The 20,254-nt window shown below is 43.7% G+C and overlaps 1 protein-coding gene across 1 annotated transcript; it reads right to left on the bottom strand.

The window, feature by feature from the left end:
* Window positions 1-22: 22 nt before the first annotated feature.
* Window positions 23-20,123, bottom strand: tax1bp1a (Tax1 (human T-cell leukemia virus type I) binding protein 1a). Its single transcript, XM_041956026.1, has 17 exons — window positions 20,002-20,123; window positions 18,244-18,458; window positions 14,906-15,008; window positions 14,114-14,304; window positions 13,635-13,790; window positions 10,515-10,663; window positions 9,871-9,961; window positions 9,572-9,757; window positions 9,120-9,371; window positions 8,760-8,951; window positions 8,550-8,622; window positions 7,485-7,984; window positions 4,998-5,084; window positions 3,944-4,130; window positions 3,642-3,850; window positions 2,797-2,879; window positions 23-1,620 (listed from the first exon to the last, which is right to left on the bottom strand). The coding sequence occupies exons 2-17, from the start codon at window positions 18,430-18,432 to the stop codon at window positions 1,410-1,412; spliced, it is 2,859 nt and encodes a 952-aa protein (XP_041811960.1). The 5' UTR covers window positions 18,433-18,458; window positions 20,002-20,123; the 3' UTR covers window positions 23-1,409.
* Between the last annotated feature and the right edge of the window lie 131 nt (window positions 20,124-20,254).

Here is a 20,254-nt window from a genome sequence, read left to right as displayed (position 1 = left end):
AGACTTTACCATTGAGTGCATTTAGACAAGCTTAGTTTATTCATAAAGATCTTTGCAGTACACACTTCAACCACCGTTGTGACATTCTCACATGAAAAGGGCTGCATCAGACACATGACACACACACGTTTGCCTTGTGATTACTGGGCATGTGCAATTTTTAAAGCCTGAACACAACACTGTCAGGGGTCACTTTGTAATGAAAGAAAATAGACAAGCAGTGATATGGAGCCCTGTGGAAACATACACACACACACACACACACACACGCATAAATGACACTCTCATGATGTGGACCTGCACACAAAGCTATGATTTTCGTCACAATTCTAATTTTAAAACGTGGAAGTACATGTCAATAAAAGTGTCTGTAACTTAGAGTCCTGCAGCCTATTTTCCCAGCGTCTTACTGCAGTAAAACATCATTGGTCCATCATTGTGTCATCACCAAAACATGAGGGAAGTTACAAGTGGAAGATGGGGGTGGGGGCTGGGGGTGTTAGGGTCACGACAGTAACTTACAAGTCTTGCCACAACTTATACTCATTTTCATATGTACAGTACATTCAGAATAAAGCCTTATTTAGTGCAGATACATGAAAACATAGTGCTGCTTTTGTTTAAACCATCTGACGTCTTTGCAAAACACTATCATATGTACGGTAGTACTGTAGTTTGGGAGAAGTCACTTCCCATTCAAGTCACAAAAATCTCCACCACACCATTCTTCAGTGATATACACACACACTCGGATGACTCTTTAAGACATCACATATTCAGATCTCGCTCTGCATTTACACTTGAAAAAAAAATCTTTTATCTCTCTCCAGCCTTTCCAAACTCTTTGAATCATGTAGACAATTAAAGGATGAGGACTTCCTGGCCGCTTTACCACAACAGAATCCTACTCGTGAAGACATGTTCAGGGCAGTTAAAGAACGGGGACATCAGCATACTAAAATGTTTTTTTCTGATTCCAGCTCCTGCTACAATTCACCCCTCTAGCTTGAAGTGCTGTAGTTTTGAACTGTTGTGAACACAGAATAAATGCATGCGCTACCAGCAGTGTTTTAGCAACCTCGAAGCGGCAGGATGAGCATAAAAAACGATGAATGAAAAAGTTCAGGACCATGGCACTATTCCCGAGTGTTGCGGATCCTTTTACCTATTGTGTATTAAGGTGAAAGCTACCCTACTTAATAAACACCTTGGTGGAGTAGGACAAACTCTGCTTCCTTTCAAAAGTGGACTACATTCTTTCAAACCTTTGTTAAGATTGCAAAAAAAGTGCTAATGATTGTATATTAACAAGAATACTTAACCGAATCCTAATCAAAATGAACTAATAGCTGACAACACACGTTTACCCATACAGTATGTCAGACCTCTCCGGTTGCCCTCAGCGCCCTTCATTCAATCTGCTCGAAGTTGAGCACGTGGCCGTCAAAGTGCGTGAGGACGTGCCTCTCGAAGAGCTGCTGCTGGCAGTTGAGGGGGAACTGCTCGGAGCAGACGGGACAGACCTTCCAGTGGCTCTCCACGTGCTGCTCGAAGCTGCGCTGCTCGAAGTGGGGCGGGAAGATCACCTCGCATAACGGGCAGCGCTTGTGGACGTCGCTCCTGGAGGAGGAGAAGGAGACAGAAGTGTCTGTGTCCGTTCTACATATGGCATGTACATATTGTGCATGTGCACACATAGGCATATATGCAATTGTATGTACGTGTTAATATGTTGTATGTACAATTCCCCTTCCTCTGCTGCTGTAACTGTTTTGCTTGTTGCATGTTTTTGACGGTCAATCCAGAATTTCTTCCCTTTTTGTTTGTACGTTATTGTGTAAAACAACAACAAAGAAAGGTATTATTTGTTTGGACAGCTACGACAGCTTGTCAACAAAATGGAAACAATTTTCCCAAAATGTCAAACGGTTCCTTTATACGATGATGCATTCTTGTAATCCTCTGGAGCTGGAAGTCATAAATGCCTGAATCTGCGCATTTATAGTAAGGTGATAAATTTAGATCTGTGGGGATGAAAATTCAACTCTTGGCTTACACATGATCATGGAAACAACCAGCGAGTCACTACAGGCCCAACAGTGAAGAATTCTTCTTTTTATTTTTCATTAGCCTTGTTTGGCTCACCACTGACACAGGGTTTGACTAACTTAAAGGGTACTTCTGGTAATTTTATATATTTTGGGGTCTCAATGACCAACAGGTACAAAAAGCTTTAGAATCAAGCAGATCACCTCATCTGAGAGCTGTAATACAGGTGACAATGGCTGCAACATAATCCTTAGGGGCAAATGTGCCTGTTAAAGTACAGTACGTCCATGTTTTTGCCACTGAAAGGCTCAGATTGTTATTCTAAGTGTCTGACGAAATGGAAAGGACCCCTAAAGAGATAGACCTTATAAGCCACCAGACTCCTTTAACAAAAACAGTAACTTTACCTCACAGAACATGGGAGTTGCTGGTCTACCACTGCTTCAATCAGTTAGTCTGATGTGTTGCTGCGTGACTTTGAACATGTTAGTTAGGATTCAAACCCTCTGAAACACCAAAGTTACCTTTTGTACCGATTAGTCATTTAGACCCCAAAATATGTAAAAATAGTGCCCAGGTTTAAAAGTACCATAATTACCCTTGAATGGGACTTTTCTTTGCTATCCATTTTTATTGATGTCCTTGTCTTTGCTTGTGTAATCTTGTTTCTTCACGTGCCTTTAAGTGAAACACAAAAAGTCCATTTATTCTTAAGTCGTGTTTTATGCGTGTGGGTAGGCACACTACCTGGAGTCAAAGCAGAAGCTGCTCCTGCTTTCACTCCGTCTACTGGACTGATGATCACAGGATGACTGAGCCCCATCGGCAGCCTGATGAAACACAAACACAAAAGGATGGAAAATGAAGCCCATCTATTCGCTCATACACACTGCACACAACCTTAAAAGATGTTTATTAAAAGAGGAGAAAATGGGTTCATATGAGCGTGAAGGTGTGTGTTGTTGTTTCTATTTATGGAGCAACACACAGTAAGCCTTCCTCGTTAGTCTCTATTTACAGTTTTCTCCCAAACAACCAAAGATATAATCTGACAAACTGATCTAAGGTCTGTCCCTTTGCAAAATCTCCCCTAATTACTCTCCAAGCCCGTTATCTCCGTTTCTCTTGAGCTCTGAGGGAGTGACGTTAATTAGAGCTTTATGCAAATTAGTTCTAAGCTTCATCTTTTAAGGGCAAACTACTAATTCATTTCATGCAGTGTGGAGGAGCACTCCAGAGATGGAGAGAGAGGGATTACTGTGGCAGCAGGTTGGATGCTGAAAACACAAAGCGAGGGTGGGAGGGCAAACACTGGGATCCCAGTTAGTTTGTCTTTTATGTTGCTTTAAAAGCTCTACAAGAGGATATCTGGACATACAGCTGCACTGAGATCAACCTGATGCTGTGATCAATTATGGTGCCTGAGCAGAAAACATGTCCAATTAAGACTGATTCTATTCATACGTGCATTATCTGTGCATAATCAGCTGCATGAGTGATTTAATAATTCCAATCATCCATGCCTGGCTTTTTAATAAAGCTCACACCAGCCTGGGTTTTAGTTCAGTGGCAGCGAGTCTGCATGCACTTACATTTCGTGGCTCCTCCAGTGGATGCTCCAGGCTCTCCGGGGGACTTGTGGTGCGGGAGGGCTGAATGCAGACCACCTCTCGTTCCCAGCCTGGTGCCCCGGGGCCCGGACTCGGCGGCGCGATCGGGGGTGCGCAGGGAGGGGCGCAGGGTGGGGCCTCAGGTGGAGGACGGGACATGTGTTCTGGAGACAGCGCAACGTCTGCCCGGTCTAGAGAGAGAAGACAGTGAAATATAACTTAAGGAGAGCAGACAGGTGCAGAGTGAAGAGAACACGGAGCAATGACGTTTAAATTCCTCCCACCTCTCGAGGTGTCAGTGGAGTAGGGATTGCCGTACTGCAACTCAGCTGGCCTCTGTGGCACCAGTGGGGGAGGAGAGGGGTCCTGAGGGTATGGCAGGGGGTAGCGCAGCACCATCGGCTGCCTCATCTCAGCACCCTGAACACCGACTTCCTGTTCCCTCTGCCTGGACATGTAGCGCTGCAGCTCCTGGAAGGGGGGCAAGATCGAGCCCTGAGTGTCACAGTACCTCAGAGGGATAACTACATCCTGTCAACGTGTCTTTTAAGTTGATGTTTCCTGTTACTCAGTATGCTGCCCAAACAGCAAGACAAACATAGTTTTCATTATTCATTTCATTATTTTTACCCTCTATATATTAAATAGTTTTAAAAGAGAGAAGAACTGATGAGAATAGCTGTGTGAAGGAAAGTCAAAGCTTCCAAAGCACATTTTCACCACTGGAACCACACGGCGATTAAGCATTTCCAGCTCAGAGATAAGTTTCCCTCTACATTGTTACTGCCCTTTGTGATTATATCTGAAGCAAGCGCATTAGTACCCTACTCATTACTGTAATGGGTGTCAGACTCTGGCTCCCTATGCTCTGGCTTTGCTGATGGAGGCGCTCGCCCTCTCCCTCTTTTACCTCCCTCCTTCCTCTCGCTCTTCCCCCCTCTGACCTCCTCTCTTGATGACTTCATTAGCGCGCTGCTATCAGGTTTAACATTTAAACCAGGGTTGGGAAGGTGAAACAGACACGTCGGGTGGCATTTGCACTGTCTAATGGCACTGTACCGACGGGCGAAAGAAGCAAGTATAGATGTATTAGTTAGTGGGTGGTGGGGAGTATGGAGAAGGGTAGGAATGGCTACAGAAGGAGTTCATACACTGTACTGATGTGCTCATCACAGAATGTGATGATATTGCTGAGGACTTCAGTTGAGAGCCTGCATTAAATCTCTGTCAGAAGCTTTATTAAAATAAAATTATTACCATTAACTGACATTCATGATGTAAACCTGCACTGCTTCATCTGTGAAGATAAACAGTGTGCACTGGGTGCTGCTGCTTTACCTCCTGTAGTTGCTCCTTGTCTCTGAGGGCCTGAGCGAGGCTGCGTTTCAGCTCCGTCACCTCCCCGGCTCGCTCTGCCATCTGCACCTACAGACACACAAGGAAAGCAAATACAAACCCATTAACATCAGGGCACAGTTCATAATAATGCACCTTGGAATTACTGTACCTGTACAACAAATGACATTCATTTCAATGACCAATCAGATTCTGAATCTGAAAGGGGGTCATGACAGCGTCATCAACACTGTGGGGTGAAACCAAGTCAGCAATTTTTTTAGAATCAATTAATCAGTTACTATGGTGCCAAATTAATTCATTTATAATCTCAAAAATAGTTAAAAATGTCCATCACAGTCCACTAAAACAGAAAAAGTGTTATTTGTCTGCTCAACAGTCCAAAACCCAAAAATACTCACTTGACAACGATACCAAAGACAGAAAATTAGCAAATCCTCAGATTGAAGAAACTGGAAACATAATCTCATTGCCAATTGTTTTTTTTTTTTCCAGAGGACTAATTAATTGATAAACTATTTGTTTCAGCTCAAAAGGTAACTAAAATAACTCACTTATAGATTCACTCATCCCTTCCTTTCCCTGCTCTCAGCCTGGATTTCCACTCTATTTGTGTCGACGAAGAAGAATATCAGTCAGCATGCACACAGGCAGGCAAATGATCATAATATTTGGTCGGTTGAGTTTTATTTAACCTGGATCGGGGTCAAATGTGTGGTGCTTACTGTAAAACACACAGCTAAAGCCACAGAAACATGGCGCGTGTCGAGGGCAGGCTGGAGGGGCACTGCAGGCTGGAGCCGGCCGGGGGATCGTAGTAAATCTCTTACTTTCTAACAGGACTGACCCTGTGGGATAGTTTACATGACTAGTTGCCTGCTCTTCTCTCATTTCATCCCATTACAAAGGTTCCAAATCCCCTCCTCTCTCAGTTTCTCTTTCTGCTTCATGACTGTCTGTCTATCCTACTTTTTTTCACTCTTAAATTCTGTTCCCCTCATTCTCTTTCATCTCCTTTTGTCCTCTCTCGCTCTCCTCCTCTTTCACAAATTTACGGCGCAGCATTAGAGGGTTAAGTTCAGGTGAAGGGATTCTGCAACAATGTATTTCTGTGCCCCCGACTCCCACTCCTCTCTCCCCGTCTATTCCTCTCCCTCGCTCCGTCCTCTGGGTGGCTGATGTAAACAGCCGTAAAGCATGGCGTTCTGCGGCTGCCTCTCTTGTCAGTCTCCGGGGCCATTAAGAGCGGCTCGGGGCCCGGGGCATTTGCCTCAGACAGGAGACTCTATCAAAGACAGGGAGAGCCTTATTTACAGCGCAGATAAACACACACTCACTCATGGAGATTAAATGCTGGCAGGACATTCGCACGCAAAATGCAACAGGCCCACATAGATGCAACAAGCTCAGGAGCTTGCATCGAATCACACACACATACCACACAGAATGGCTCATGTGTGGCATGGACGCAGGGGCTATGTGTGCATGCATGAAGTAACCCGGTTACTCTGATTAATGCATGCTCAAATAAACATGATGAACATTCGCTACTCTGTGGCCACTTGCTATACGCTCTCTCCTTGAGTCAGCATCCATAAGGCTCTTTTTAAAAGACTTGGTTTATTGTGTGTCGTCTGGATTTTGTACAGTGCGGTAACAATTACCCTACTGAAATAGAAAACTGTTCATCATCGATTCTGATGATTTACTGCTTACTACTGATGTAATTTACCAAACAAAATTTAGCAAAAAATGCATTTGCTGGTTCCTGCCTGTCAAATGTGAGAATTTGCTGCATTTCCCCGTTTAATATTACTGTAAATGTAATTAATTTAAAGTTGGAACTTTGGGCAATGGGAATTTAGGATTAGCATTTTTACTAGTTTGTGCCATTTTATGGACTAAACAAATAAATACTTCAGTTAATCAATAGTAAAAGCCCAAACGCAGCATAAAAGACACTCAGAACACTGGGCTCATCTGAGATTGCTAACGTGTTTTTTGTTAAATACATCAAAATGTAGTTATAAAATGAGTCAGAAATATGTTGCAAACAAAATAACCTGTGTTAGGTAAGATAAAACAAACTTTGTACCGTAGTTAATTCAAACAACTTCTTTGTTTGTGTACTTACATCCAGTGATAGACAAGACCCAAACTAAATGGACTGGAAAATTGACTCTTGAAAGGGGAGAATAGGGATTACAGATCTGATGCACGAAAAAAAGTAGTTACTGTTTCTGCAGTGAGGATAATGACAAATAGAATCAGTTTGCGTGAGAGGCTTCCTTTCGCAAATGCCAACCTACACTGTAGTGTATGTGCTGTTCTAATCTATACTTAGCAAATGTTTTGCTGCACTCGGGCTACAGTAGCTGCTTTGCTTAAAGGCTTACACAGAGCTGCTGAGCACTGGGAGCGTACTGATCCCTCATATTTCCAGCCACTCTGTGTAAGCGTGTATCTTACTCTGAATCGCTCCTCCTCGTTGGCCAGCCGCTGTTTGAGCGTCTCGTTGATCGCACACTGCTCCCTCCACTTCTCCTCCATCATCGCCAGCTCCTCTTCCACAGAGCGGGTCTGTTCCTTCTCTGCCTCCCCCATGCTCCTCCCCTCCACAACATCCCTCGCATCCTCGACTTCCTCCTTTCCTGCCATTTCCACCTCGCTGTCCTCCTGGGCACTCGGCCTCTCGTTCTCCACTTCCACCCAGCTCGTCATCCTCAGGCTCTCCTCCGGCAGGCTGTCCTTCTTCTCCTCTTTCTCTTTGTCTTCTTTCGGTCTGTCCTCTCCTCGGTTTGCGTCTCCCTCAGCCTCCACCTCAGCCCTCTCCTCTGGCATTTTCTCTCTTTGTCTCTCTTCCTTCTCTGTGCTGATATTTGCATCTGTATGTGCAGATTCCCTGTGATTAAGTTCTGGAGTGATTGTCATCCCGACAGCTTCTTGTAGGACTGCAGCAGCTATATTCCCTGTTCAAACAGAAAGTAAGAGCAGAACACAGAAGATTATATAGTTAGCAGGACAGTCTCTCAAGTATGAACACTCAAAATGAAGTGCTAATTATGGATATTTCAACACCATCACTTTTTCCCATGATAAAACTCTTTCAACATTTTTGTTGTTTATGGTGTAATCACTATCCGTCACCCGGGCTTAATTCCTGTATTTCAAAGATAGCTGTCTGATTTTTCATTGCCTTGTTGTTTTGAGGTATGCATGTTGGCGTGTCTCGGCAAAGAGAGCTACAGTAACAGCATAGAAAGAGTTTTTGTCCAGTCAAGTAAAAATGAGTCAGAACACTTTCTGTTCATTATGTCATGCGATTGAAATGCATTACTGTCGACTGAGGACACTGTTAGTGGAAAATCTTGTATTTCTAGCTTTCCGTTTGCATGACGCAACGTTCATCATTACACGTTACATGACTGTTTCTTTAACTAGTTTGAGTATTTCATTATTTATTTGGGATCCAAGGGAAACAAGTGCTCGTGTGTGTGTGTGTGTGTGTGTGTGTGTGTGTGTGTGCGTACATACCTGCTGTTGGTGACTCTGGACTAGGGGTCAGTGTCTCCTGTGTTGTCTCGGTGGATGCATTTCTCTTTGGCTCCTGCGAAAATACACAGAACAACAAGAACAATGCATAATCAGAATGTAATTTCTCCTGGTTTAAGCATAAACTGCTCTGCCTGTAGCATTTATTTTTAGCCCTGTCTTTTCATATGAGTTTTCTCACACAGCACTCACCCCCTGTGACTCGGTTGAGTTCAGTTTAGCCACCTGCCTGCGGAGACGCTGACACTCCCGGTACTTCTCCTTGTAGTGCTCAGCAGCCATGTGAAGACGCAGCTTCAGCTCCTCCACCTCCCTCTGCAGCTCGGCCTCCGCCTCTGACACAACCAAGATGCTGGGTGTCATCTCCCCACTGGTCCCAACACCCTTGGACAGAAGGAAATTCAGAGCAAATTTTGAAAAATAATGTGAAAATTCCCTCAGGAAAAAAAAAGAAGAAATTCCATGGTTTGCTTCCGAATCCCCACATGCCCCGCCTATTACAGCTTAGAAAATGAAAGAGAAGGATACAGAACGAGGAAGTCGGACACTGACCACTTCCTTCTGTGCAGTGCTCCTCATGCGGTCTAGTTGGCTCTCCATGCGTTGGCACTCGGCCTGAGCATCGGCTAGACTGGCACGGAGCTTGTCAGCTTCCAAGCGGGCGCGGTACAGCTCGGTCATTGTGTGGTCACGGGCGCTGGCTGAGTCGCGGAGCTCCGATGCCAGCAGGGAGGCCTGCTGCCGGGACGCCTGGAGCTGCTCCTCTGTCTGACGGAGGAGCTCACGCACATGGGCCAGCTCTGTCTGAAGACATGAAGAGGAAAATGATATGAACTTGAGCTGATTCCACTATACAGAAACACACATGTAAGTGCAGATGCATGCACTGCTGTGCTCATGTAGATGATCCCACATGAGATAATAGATGACAAATTTACTACTTGCGTTTACATTTTGGCTGTGTAGTCCGTTTAGATGATCTTAGCAGTGACATTTCAAACTACCTTGTCAGCCTTGTGTGCCAGCAGCTCTTTCTCCAGGCTGTCCCGCTGGGCAACGCAGGCCCTGAGCCTCTCCAGCTCCTCCTGGAACTGGGCAATGGTCACCTCCCGGTTCAGCTCCACCGCCTTCAGCATCTGCAGCTCTGCACTCAGCTTTGTGTTCTCCAGCTCGGTGCTGCGCAGGTGAGCCTATACACAGCGAGAAAACAACGCAAAAGTCAGCGTAAAGACACACAGGCTTTGTTGGTCAAAATTCACTTTCCATTCATCAGGCCTTTTAGCCCTGAGGAGCTCTCTCCCACCTTGTAGAGGTCTCTCTCGTCCTTCTCGTTCTTCAGCTGGCTCTCCAGGCTGTCTCTCTCTGCTGTCAGCTTCTTCAGACGATCACGCAGGCTGTGACATAAAATGATGAAAATAACTTTTGTACTGCTTTCTTTTTCAGACATTCCACAATGTCATCATATTACACAAATTCTCACGCCAATCATGCTACTGTTTAGGAACTAAATTGGCAACTTCAGAAGACCTTTCTAATTATACTATGTGTGTGTAGAAGTTCCCAAATTAGAACCATGACCCACTGAGTGTCGGCAAAATCATTTTTTGCCAGAAGGCTAAGCTGCATGGTCACGCCTCATCTAAGTTGATGAAAGAAAAGGAAGAGATAAGCATTTAATGCAATACACTACAAAATCTGTGGGAAAAAACCCAAAATTGAATTTCACAGCATCTGGGATGTGTTGACTGAATCTAATTGCTATCTGTAAGTGTATGATTTGTGCTTTGCATTATTTTGTCCAGTGTAGATGAATGGAATGATGACGTTGTCGAGGGAGCAGAAGGCAGGCAAGAGCTCCTCCTCAAACAGTCATTTTGACAGTCATGTCCTCACAGAAATGAATGACTTTGGATGACTGATGGTCACTTGTTTGCAGTCTGTACTCACCAATCGAGCTCCGTCTCCTTTTGCAGGCCTCTCTGGGTGACTCCCAGCAGGTCCTCCTCCAGCTGGCGGACCCGGTCCGTGGCCTCTGTCAGTCTTCTCCTCACCTCCTCCCTCTCCTCTGACAGGCCCTGCGACGAGCGCAGCAGCTCCTACGGGACAGAGAAGCAGCTGTGGATCACAGTGACAGGCGCGACAGCCAATTGCAGCCGCCAAATCAGTGGGCTGAACTTGGCAGATGAGAAAGAGCGCTGGACTAAGTCAGGAGGTTATGAAATACTCATTTTTAATCACAGATGGTAAGATTTCATGTGACGGTCATGTTGCACACTGTATGTAGTGCATAGTATATGTCACACTGCTATATAGATTTGTTTTTATATGCTTTCATGCACATTGTATTTAACATTTGTACCAACACTCAGTAGCCACAATTAAAGCAGTGCACTACTTCAACAGCCTTCATGAAGGTTACAATGTGCCGTTTTTGTACAGTTAAGATTTGCACTACTGGACTAATTAGGGTTTTCAGCTTGCAAAAATTCATAAATTCATGTACATGGTAAAGATATTGCACTGTATATATTACATGTATTTTTAAAGCTTTTAAATCTTGCTTCAGTCAGTTTTACTATTTCATTTGAATTTTTTTTTTCCGGTTTCCAACCTCTGTAGTGTGTTTCTAGTGCAGCTGTAACATGTGAAATTCCCCTCTGGGGATCAGTAAAGTCTTATCTCATCAATCACAAACACCAGTTACAAATTATGACTCATGTGAGATTTTTGAGTGACGCGACACACACATTCAGCATCTGAAGTTGCTGCGATGTGCCAGATTGAACAAACGGTAAAGCATGCAGTGAATGCAGGCAGGCATAACCCTTTTAGTATCAGTGAACTCCTTAGAGCAAATTCTTGCTAGCGTACAACAGATCATACAAGGTCTGTTTTCTGCATGTGAGGCCTGCTGAGGAATTGCTTTGTTTCAACTTGCTGCTAATCAGTAGTGAAGGACATTAAATCATCCATAGTTAATATTGGTCGTGACAGAACAACATACCTCTGCACACACCCTGCTTTCTGTTTGCAGTGTGCACACACATACTCACTCACTCACTCACGCGAACACACCTGAGAGCTACAGAAAGACGGACACACAGCTACACTTTCAAGGGCATAGAACAAGACAGATTGCAGAGTACGGCCATGAATCTGAAACAGACAGAGTGCACATGCACACGCCAATGCATACTCCGGCCTGTCTGCCTCTGGGCTTGGCTCTGCGTGGATTACTGTATGATTTTTACGGCTGGCGTTTGGGAAGCACTTTAGCAGTGCATAAAGACCTTATAAAAAGTGTAGTCGTAAAATTAGCAGCCACAAAATATGTACTTATGTTTTCATGTTAAACTCAGGATATTTTCATCAGCGTGGCATGAGCTAACACACCTACTGTAAATGCTCTACAAAAAGAGACACACACCCCTACTCACACAAGTCGTATATCTACAGATGGACATGCCTGTTGAATGAAAAGCAGCACGGTAATAACAGAGTGTGTGTGTGTGTGTATTACCACGTAATTTATGGCGACTTTGTCCTTCATAAAAAAAAAAAAAAAAAAAAAGAGCAGCGGACTAACTAAAAGCAGCCTGCTCCTGCCCTGAGCCTAGACCGGAGAGCTGCACTAGGGGGCGATAAGAGACTGGATTCAAACTCAGAAACCTCTTGGCAAGTTGCAGTGTTTTCACCCCCCACCCCACCCCCAGTTCTGCCACACCGCTCTCTGCTTTCATTGAGTTTGCTGCTCGTGCTGACTGTTTTTAGGCGTGTGTGCCAAGTTACTGCTTATCAAATGAGAAACTCATAGAACACTAAAATCCAAAATCTGACTCATCCTACTGAGTGAGCGAATGGGGAGGAGAAAAAAGTAGATGAAATTGAGGTAGTTTGGAAGTTTACTTTTGTGAAATTATTGTTCTGATCAGTGTTCGCCAATGCATTTTTGTTTACCTTGGTTTAGCAAAAGGAAAAAAAAAAGAAAAAAACCCTCTTTAAAAATTGAGAGAAAGAGAGGGCCAGACGGGGGAGAAAATAGACAGTGAGAAAGCAGTGGCCACTGCATCGCGTGACTGAGTGGTGTTTGTCCCTGAGGCTGGGCAGGGCTCTTTTTTCAGGCAAGCGGTTTTGCGGACTACCCTCCTCTCATTCCACACACAGACTAAAAGGGTTTGCGAGCGGGTGGCATAATGAGCGTGTTTGTGTTTGTGTGCGCGCTTGTGCATGTGTGAATGCACATTAGAGGGGGCCCTGTGGTGTGGAACCTGAATGTGTGTGAGAGTGAAGGGGGGCAGTTTGTGTGCACGTATGAGCGTGTGTGTGCGTGTGTGTGTGTTTGACGTCATGTTTGTTCACTCTGTGGTTGCGATGGCATCGTCCCTGACGCCAGATGCCCGAGAAAACTGTGTCCCGATTCCGTTCTGGCCCACTGAGTCAGGTCGTTAAAGAGGGAGAGAGAGACTGGTACGTGTGCACACACGTGCACGCACGTGCACGCACACGCACACACACACACACACTCTCTCTGTGTGTCTCTCAAACATGGACGCAGATTATTCATAAATTCGGGTCTTTGAAGTTTTCAGACCTGTGATCACTGGTGAGGAACCGGCTCCGCACACACATGTGCAAATAGAGACTGTCTGTTTATGTACACACTCAGCCCTACACATGTACACGCCCCCACACACTTGCATATAAACACACACATGCACAAACACACTGAAACTCACCTTTAGTCCCCATGTTGTTGTTAGAGACTTTTTTGTGTTAGAGTATATTTTGCCCAAATTTGCTGAATAATTTAGAGAATGTATTTTTTATTTTGACTCCTTCTGAATAATAAACTAATAATTTTACATTTTCAGCATTTTTTTTTCCAAATCTATAATGGTTAATTTTTAAAAAATGATGATGGTCACCTGTGTAAGGAGGTGTTAATCTCAATGTTGCGCAAATACCTTTTGATTAGTAATTAGTAATTAGTTTAATTAAACAAATGCATACACTAACTCACGCAACTTCTCTCTTGCACCATCACTTCCTACCATCGCCATCTCTAACCTGGTTGTGTGTCCGCAGTAGGCAGCATGTCTCCCTCTCCTGCTCCCTCTCCCTGGCCAGTCGTTTCTGCTCCTCCTGCAGCTGCTGCTTCTCCTCCTGTAGGAGACGCATGGCCTTCAGCAGCTCCCTGCGCTCCTGCTGCGCCTCCTCCACATGCTGCCAGGCAGGAGGTGAGTTTTGGGGAGAGAAAAGGAAGGTGTATAGTACCCATGCACTGAAGATTTTGATGTTGAAGCAACTTGGTTTTGTCATTTTTAATCACAGTTAAGAGTCATTTGGAAAACACCTGGAAAATGTTTATATATAAGTTTATATAAAATTCAATTTGTGTTGATATATTGTGTGTTGTATCTCAAGTCATGTAGAGAACAGAAGCCCTGGATCTGTTAGGGATCTAGTACCCTGCTATAGGACCCTTTAATGGGCAACCAAAAAGGTGGAAAATTAAAAAAGAATGATCTTCATCTCATGAGGTGTACCTCTAGCAGGCCAGTCTTGGTGGTGACGACCAGTATGTCTGAGTTGCTGTCGTCCTCGGTAACAGTCAGCAGCTCTTCAGTGGGTGTGGCTGATCTGAACTGGAAGGGTGTGCTGGCTCCTCTAATGTCACCAGCATGTGTCACATAACAAAACTGGTAGAATTCTCCATCAGATTTAGGAACATAATAACCTATAAAGAGATGAGAGTGTGCATTTGTGATAAATTCTCTTTTCCATTTTATTTAATGCTCATTTCATCAAGAAGTATCCATTTCATCCAACCAGGTTCTGATCAAGCTGCTCTACTCCAAAATAAAGAAAAGATATGACACTTTAATTTGTCTAAAAACATTCAATATTACCATAGGTAGCACTTCATTTATACGTGCCAGTATTTCAAACAGCCCAGAGCGACACTGTGAGATCCTCACTGGAGCAAATCATCCACATGTTAGGCCTGGTTCTCTGGGACAGAGGACTAAGTACAGAACATCCAGCAGCCAACCGGTTTTACTGACTACTGACACACCACAGCATGCTCTCATATTTTCACTGTGTAATATCTGACCGTTCCAGGCCCAGTAAAACCAGTTTGCAGGCCTTCAACCTGTGTGTGTGTGTGTGTGGTTTGAGAGGTGCTCAGGTCCCAGGCCGCCGTTTGCGGTTGTGTTCCCTTATTAAATAAAAGTGCTGGTTTTTATATGCGCCGTAAAATGAAGGAGTTACTTTGGAATACCCTGGGTCTGTATAGTGGTTTTAGTCTGTGTGTGTATATGTGTGTGTGTGTGTACCTTGAAACACCACAGTCCTGTGCACAGTACTTCCTGGTTCATAGTTTTCAGGCATAGGAGACCAAAGGAAAGTATAGTAATCTCTGGCTGTGCTCCAACCCACCTGAGGAAATAAACCACAACGAAAATGTTGATCCACAGTAAAAAATAGTGCCTGACTGGACAGCGTAATAGAAGATATCATGAAGGAAAAAAAGTCATACATTTCACCATTTGTTCTACATTAATTTAAATTGTCAATATCCAGATGACATTTTGTCATTTTTCAACATCACATTTTCAAAAGCACACTGGACAAAGACAGCTGGATTACATACAACGTTCAAGGCAAGAATGGAAACATTTAAAACCATGCCCCCTCATTCTTCCACACACCTCCTCTTCCTCCTCTCTCCTTCCCCTCAGTTCCTGCCCCTTTTGGGCTCACACAAAAGAGGGGCAGCGAAGGTGTGAGAATGGGGTGGGAGGGCTGGGGTGTATGCAGCTTTGCGTGCGTGTACACACATGCGCAGACTCGTGAGACGGCAGAGAACAACCCACGTGGAAATGAGAAGAGTGGGGGAAAAAAAAAATAAGAACGAGGGAAGAAAAGGTGAAAATTTTACACAAAATGGCAAGGGAGATGTAATTCCATGGATTTCATGTGTTGTTGGGTGACAGATGATGAAAGAGAGTTGTGAACATCATAACTCAGGTCCTGCGTCGTAAATCTGTCGCACACAACCGCACACGCTCACGCACACACCTCATTTCAATTCACATGTGCGATACATGTTTGTGACATTGCATAACTGCAGTTGAGCTGTGGAGAACTCAACCACCTGTGGCACTATGGGACTTTTTACATTTTAAAAATGGAGAAAAAGTGGCGCAAGAGAAAGTATCTCGTTTGGACAGCTGCCCCATAGTAATAGTATAATATTACATGTTTAGACAGTTGGCTGACTATGTTATATTGGAAATTATAGGATGCAACAGACACTGGGGGGCTCTCTTACTTTTGTTGAATTTAACATGACCCATAACTTTCAAAGATTAAAAAATAACATGCCAGTAAATTTTTACCTTGTGCACATTAAAACCATTTATGCAGTTTGATGTTTAAATAAACAACAATCAAATTTCCTACTACATAAATTTGAGCTAAAAATTAATAAAGGGAAAAATAAGAATAGGCCAATACCTGACAAAGCATGGGGAAGCAACAGTAAATCAACCGAGCTACTCAAAACATTTGTCAAAATGTCTGTTTTGATAATGCTGTTGCATGATATCTAATTGTAGTGTTTGCCTTATCAACCCATTACGTTGAGTATAATGCCACTCCAAACAAATGGTAATTGTCAATGTGAAAACCTGGGCCAAGAACATTCTTTCCACATCCAACTGCATCTCAGTGAGAGCCCAGGCTGCGATGGACCCCTGCCAGGTTTGCTTGTGTGCTCACGTGTGTTTGCTTAAGAGAGAACAGACATAAATAATTTTGCTAATTGCAGAGTGAAGTTGACTGACATTTGGTTTGGTATGGTGTGGCATTCCAACATGGGAGTGATGTTATAAAATAATCATAGGCAAAGCATCTATCAATCATTCAGCCAAGGTGTGAGGGAACAGCACGATGACACGTTAATTATACACTTACACAACAGGTTTCTCCCTGCCGCCCCAACAAACATGCCACAACCAAAAACCTCCAAGGGGCTTTTTTAGGGAGTTGTATGTGTGTGCGTGCGTGTGTCAACCATCAAACTAAACTAAACCAGGCTTTCACTGGACAAACAAAGGAAAACTACAGAGCAATTTATCATAAATGTAAGGACAATGCTGTCAGCATGCTGGAAAACAAAAGAAAACTTGTCTAGCTTGATTAGATTACACTCTGTTAATGTTTACTGTGTATACACTGCATGCGAGTACTATTTGAGGGCAACACCATCGAGGAGCACGTTTCTTATACCAGGGTCCTTATTATGGTACTATGAACATTTTCAGCCACTAGGGGGTGTCTGTGCACAACTCAAATGAGCAATGCCTGCCTGTGCAGTCTGAGTCATCCTCATAGCTAGTCAGCTTTATTGCTCAGTGTCTCTCTCTGAAACAGGTAACGCCTATAGATGTGAAAGGTAAGGGGGGGAAATGCTCTCTCCCTGAGTCATCTCTGCACAAAGGTTTTGCCTCTGGGAGGCAAAAAGACTTCAATGACAGAAGACTAAAATTTTCATTAACATGTTGATCATCCTTGCTCAGTAAAATCAAATCAATCATTTTTAATGATTCGCCAACCTGTTCATTTTGACAATAGAGTTCTCAACCACCCTGACAAACTTCACGCCAAAAAACAAGATTTATTAGCATCTGTACAGTGACATGACTTAATATCCTGTTATAGTCAAAGGGGACGATTATCATTTGGAACAGCACACAGAAATACTGACCCCTTGATATATGCCCCACTGACAAGAAGAAATATTCAAGTGTTGAATGGTTTAATCTAACAACATATATACACACAGTGCCAAGATTTTGCCAGAATTAAATAGACAATTATCCTTATTTATCACAAACAGACAGACATGTACATCAAAAGGATTAATGGAGCGCAGTCTGCTTGTTCTCTGACATGAAGCACCGACCATCAAACGGGCTTCATTAGCGTGGATTACAACAATTAAATTTTCCAATTGACTTTTTTCCATATAAACCCAGCGTCTTTATTCCTTTTTAATTGAGCTGGTGGATTTGATGTCAGTTCTTAAACAACAATAAAATGTTTGTCTTTTGACTTTACGAGACATTAAGTTTCCTAGTTCACATTTCCTGTTAATTACGTGTGAGATTTGATGGCCTTGATAAAAGAGCGGAGCGGAGGCTGGTTAGCAGGAAGCAGAGGGGAGACTGATGGAAAGACAGAGGGGAACGAACAAGTGAAGTGGAGGGAAAAGAGGTCCTAATAAGAATCAGAGTGGTTCATAAAGAGCACCAAATGTTTGCCCCCCAGCGAGACCTACTGCAACCAGCCCACCATGTACACTCTTCCTCCATCTGCATGCAGAGCAACCACACCAAAGCTTGTGGTGAGGTATTAGGTATGTAGTGAAGAGCTCAACTGTTACTGTCAAGGCAGATGTATGTGTTAATGCACCAACTGCAAACCTATAGCCAATTAATAAAGCCCTAACACATAATCCATGTCACAAACACTTATGTAATGGGCTGAGAGTAGTCCAGGCCTCCCAATTTCTTTTTGTAACATAAATGATTCAGATGAATTAAAGTCTGGCCCTTAATTGATCACGCTGGACGATGTCTTTGAAGCAGCTGTGGTGTGCGTGATGTACCTTGAAGATGCCCACCCAGTCTTTTGGGTGGGGAGCGATGTAAGGTGTCAGGGTGTAGCGACACTCCAGGGGTGCCTGGGGCAGGAAACTCTTCCCCACATTCTGGAAGATGACGTGGGCAAAGTTGGACGTTTCCATGACGCTGACGCTGCTGCCTGGTGATGAGTCCACCACCTGGAACGATGACATTGTATCCTGGCGGTCACTTCATTTGTCTATAAGACAAAAGAGCAGATGACAGAGAACACGAGTTTCACAAACAGAAGAGTAAAGGAAAGGTGTAGGTATTTCTTTCAGTGGCACACACAGAACTAAAAGACAAAATTAAGTAAAGATGTAGTCAAAAACCAGCCTTCGAATGTTTTTTTGAGGTTCCACGCCATCGCAGACAATATACTGTATGTGGTAGAAAAAGACACAGCAGAGAAGTGGAGCATATACAGTATGCATGTACACAGCATGTATCCACCTCTAGGCAGGCGTACCCCTACTTAAAAGCAAGGGTCTAAGGACAGAGGGTGTTGTAAAGACCTCTGAGGCAATTTTGTGATTTTGGGCTGTATAGATAAAACTGACCTGATTTAATAGATCCATCTTGCAGAGCAAAGCCTGCAGCTAACATGGTACAAAGTTTCTTGTAATCTGTGACGTTTGCTGCACAAAGAAAGCTTTTGTTTTATATATTTGAGCTTAAGATAGGGCTGTCCCCCTAGCAACTGGTGCACGGTCCTAAAATGACATCAAGCTTGGAAAGAAGTGTTATTTTAGGAATGACCTATGACCTTTGTGAAGAGGTATATAACGGAAGAGTGAAATCAAGACTTCTGCTTCGAATAGAGTATTGTACTTTTACCTAACATGGAACACCATGATTTACTTGCCAAAGTCAACTGACTAGTCATGATTAGAAAGAACTACTCAGCCTGTGAAAACAGGGGTATCATGAGTCTTCTGTGGCTTTGGAGGAGCTTTGTCGGGTCAGAGATGGTGATGGTATGGTGAGTCAAAGCCTTGCCTTTTACCAGGCAGTGACCAGACATCAATTCAGACCTTTTATTTTTATTATATATTTGTCTCTTGCAAGTCCCCCAACTTCCTAAAAATGTAATACTAAATTGCTGGAGTGCCTTTTTAAGTAAAGGACACATATTACATGTGACTCTCTAAACTACATCACCTAGATGGCGTACACCATCACACCACTGTTATTAACATTGTTACTAAGTACCACACAGCAAGGCAGCCGATTTTTAACAGCTCAAACTGAGCCTTTGGTGGTGGTCAGGAGTAGAGGAAGAGCAGATGCTGCTGATGCAGCTGCTTTGCGCCACTGCCATCCACTCATCTTTTTCTGGATGCGAATAAAGACAAACAAACCTCCTCCTGCCCAACATTTCTATTCAAACCGACGCTGGACTCCTCAGTAAGATAAATGAAAGTGAAAGAGACTAAGTCATAACTGATACTCAGTTCAGCTAACCAGCTAACATAACATCGTTTGCACACTGAGCCACAGCGACCAACGCCGAGTAAATGCTTCACGGCGCAGCCAACGCACAGTTATGAAATATAAAACTACTTCAATTAGCCACAGGATAATCTTATTTGCGGTGGCTAGGCAGCTAACATTAGCTTGTGAACAGGCCATGTCGTGTCAAGTCACTGGCTAGCTAAACATCATCCTATCCGGCCAGCTAGCTGGCTGACTCAAGACACGAAAATTACAGGCTTTAACTCAGCTTTAAATTGAAACGGTACCCTTTTCATATGAATTCCACTTGCGAAAAAGAGGAAAATTCTGCCGGACAGGCCGATGTTTTTGCCACTGTCCCCGTTGTTGTCAAAGCTGTGACGATGATGCGTCTCTTCCTGAAAGAGCAAATGATGCTGAACTTCCGGGATGCTGAGCAGTACCAATGATGCTGATGGTGTTAGGAGGAGGAAGCAGGTGTCTCTACGACTGAAGACAAGTCTATTAATTACTAAATCAGTTTACCAATTCTCAGTTCCC

The sequence above is a fragment of the Chelmon rostratus genome, chromosome 16, assembly GCF_017976325.1.
Source record: "Chelmon rostratus isolate fCheRos1 chromosome 16, fCheRos1.pri, whole genome shotgun sequence".
NCBI lineage: Eukaryota > Metazoa > Chordata > Actinopteri > Chaetodontiformes > Chaetodontidae > Chelmon > Chelmon rostratus.
Note: the sequence above shows the minus strand (reverse complement) of the source record. Positions and strands in the feature narration are given on the sequence as shown.

Excerpts from the sequence above, each read along its gene's own strand:
- tax1bp1a (XM_041956026.1), bottom strand. The coding sequence starts at position 18,432 with ATGTCATCGTTCCAGGTGGTGGACTCATCACCAGGCAGCAGCGTCAGC. Across the intron at positions 10,664-13,634 it reads TACTGCGGACACACAACCAG|GAGCTGCTGCGCTCGTCGCA; the intron begins GTTAGAGATGGC and ends TCTGTCCCGTAG. Across the intron at positions 9,962-10,514 it reads AAGGAGACGGAGCTCGATTG|CCTGCGTGATCGTCTGAAGA; the intron begins GTGAGTACAGAC and ends TTTATGTCACAG.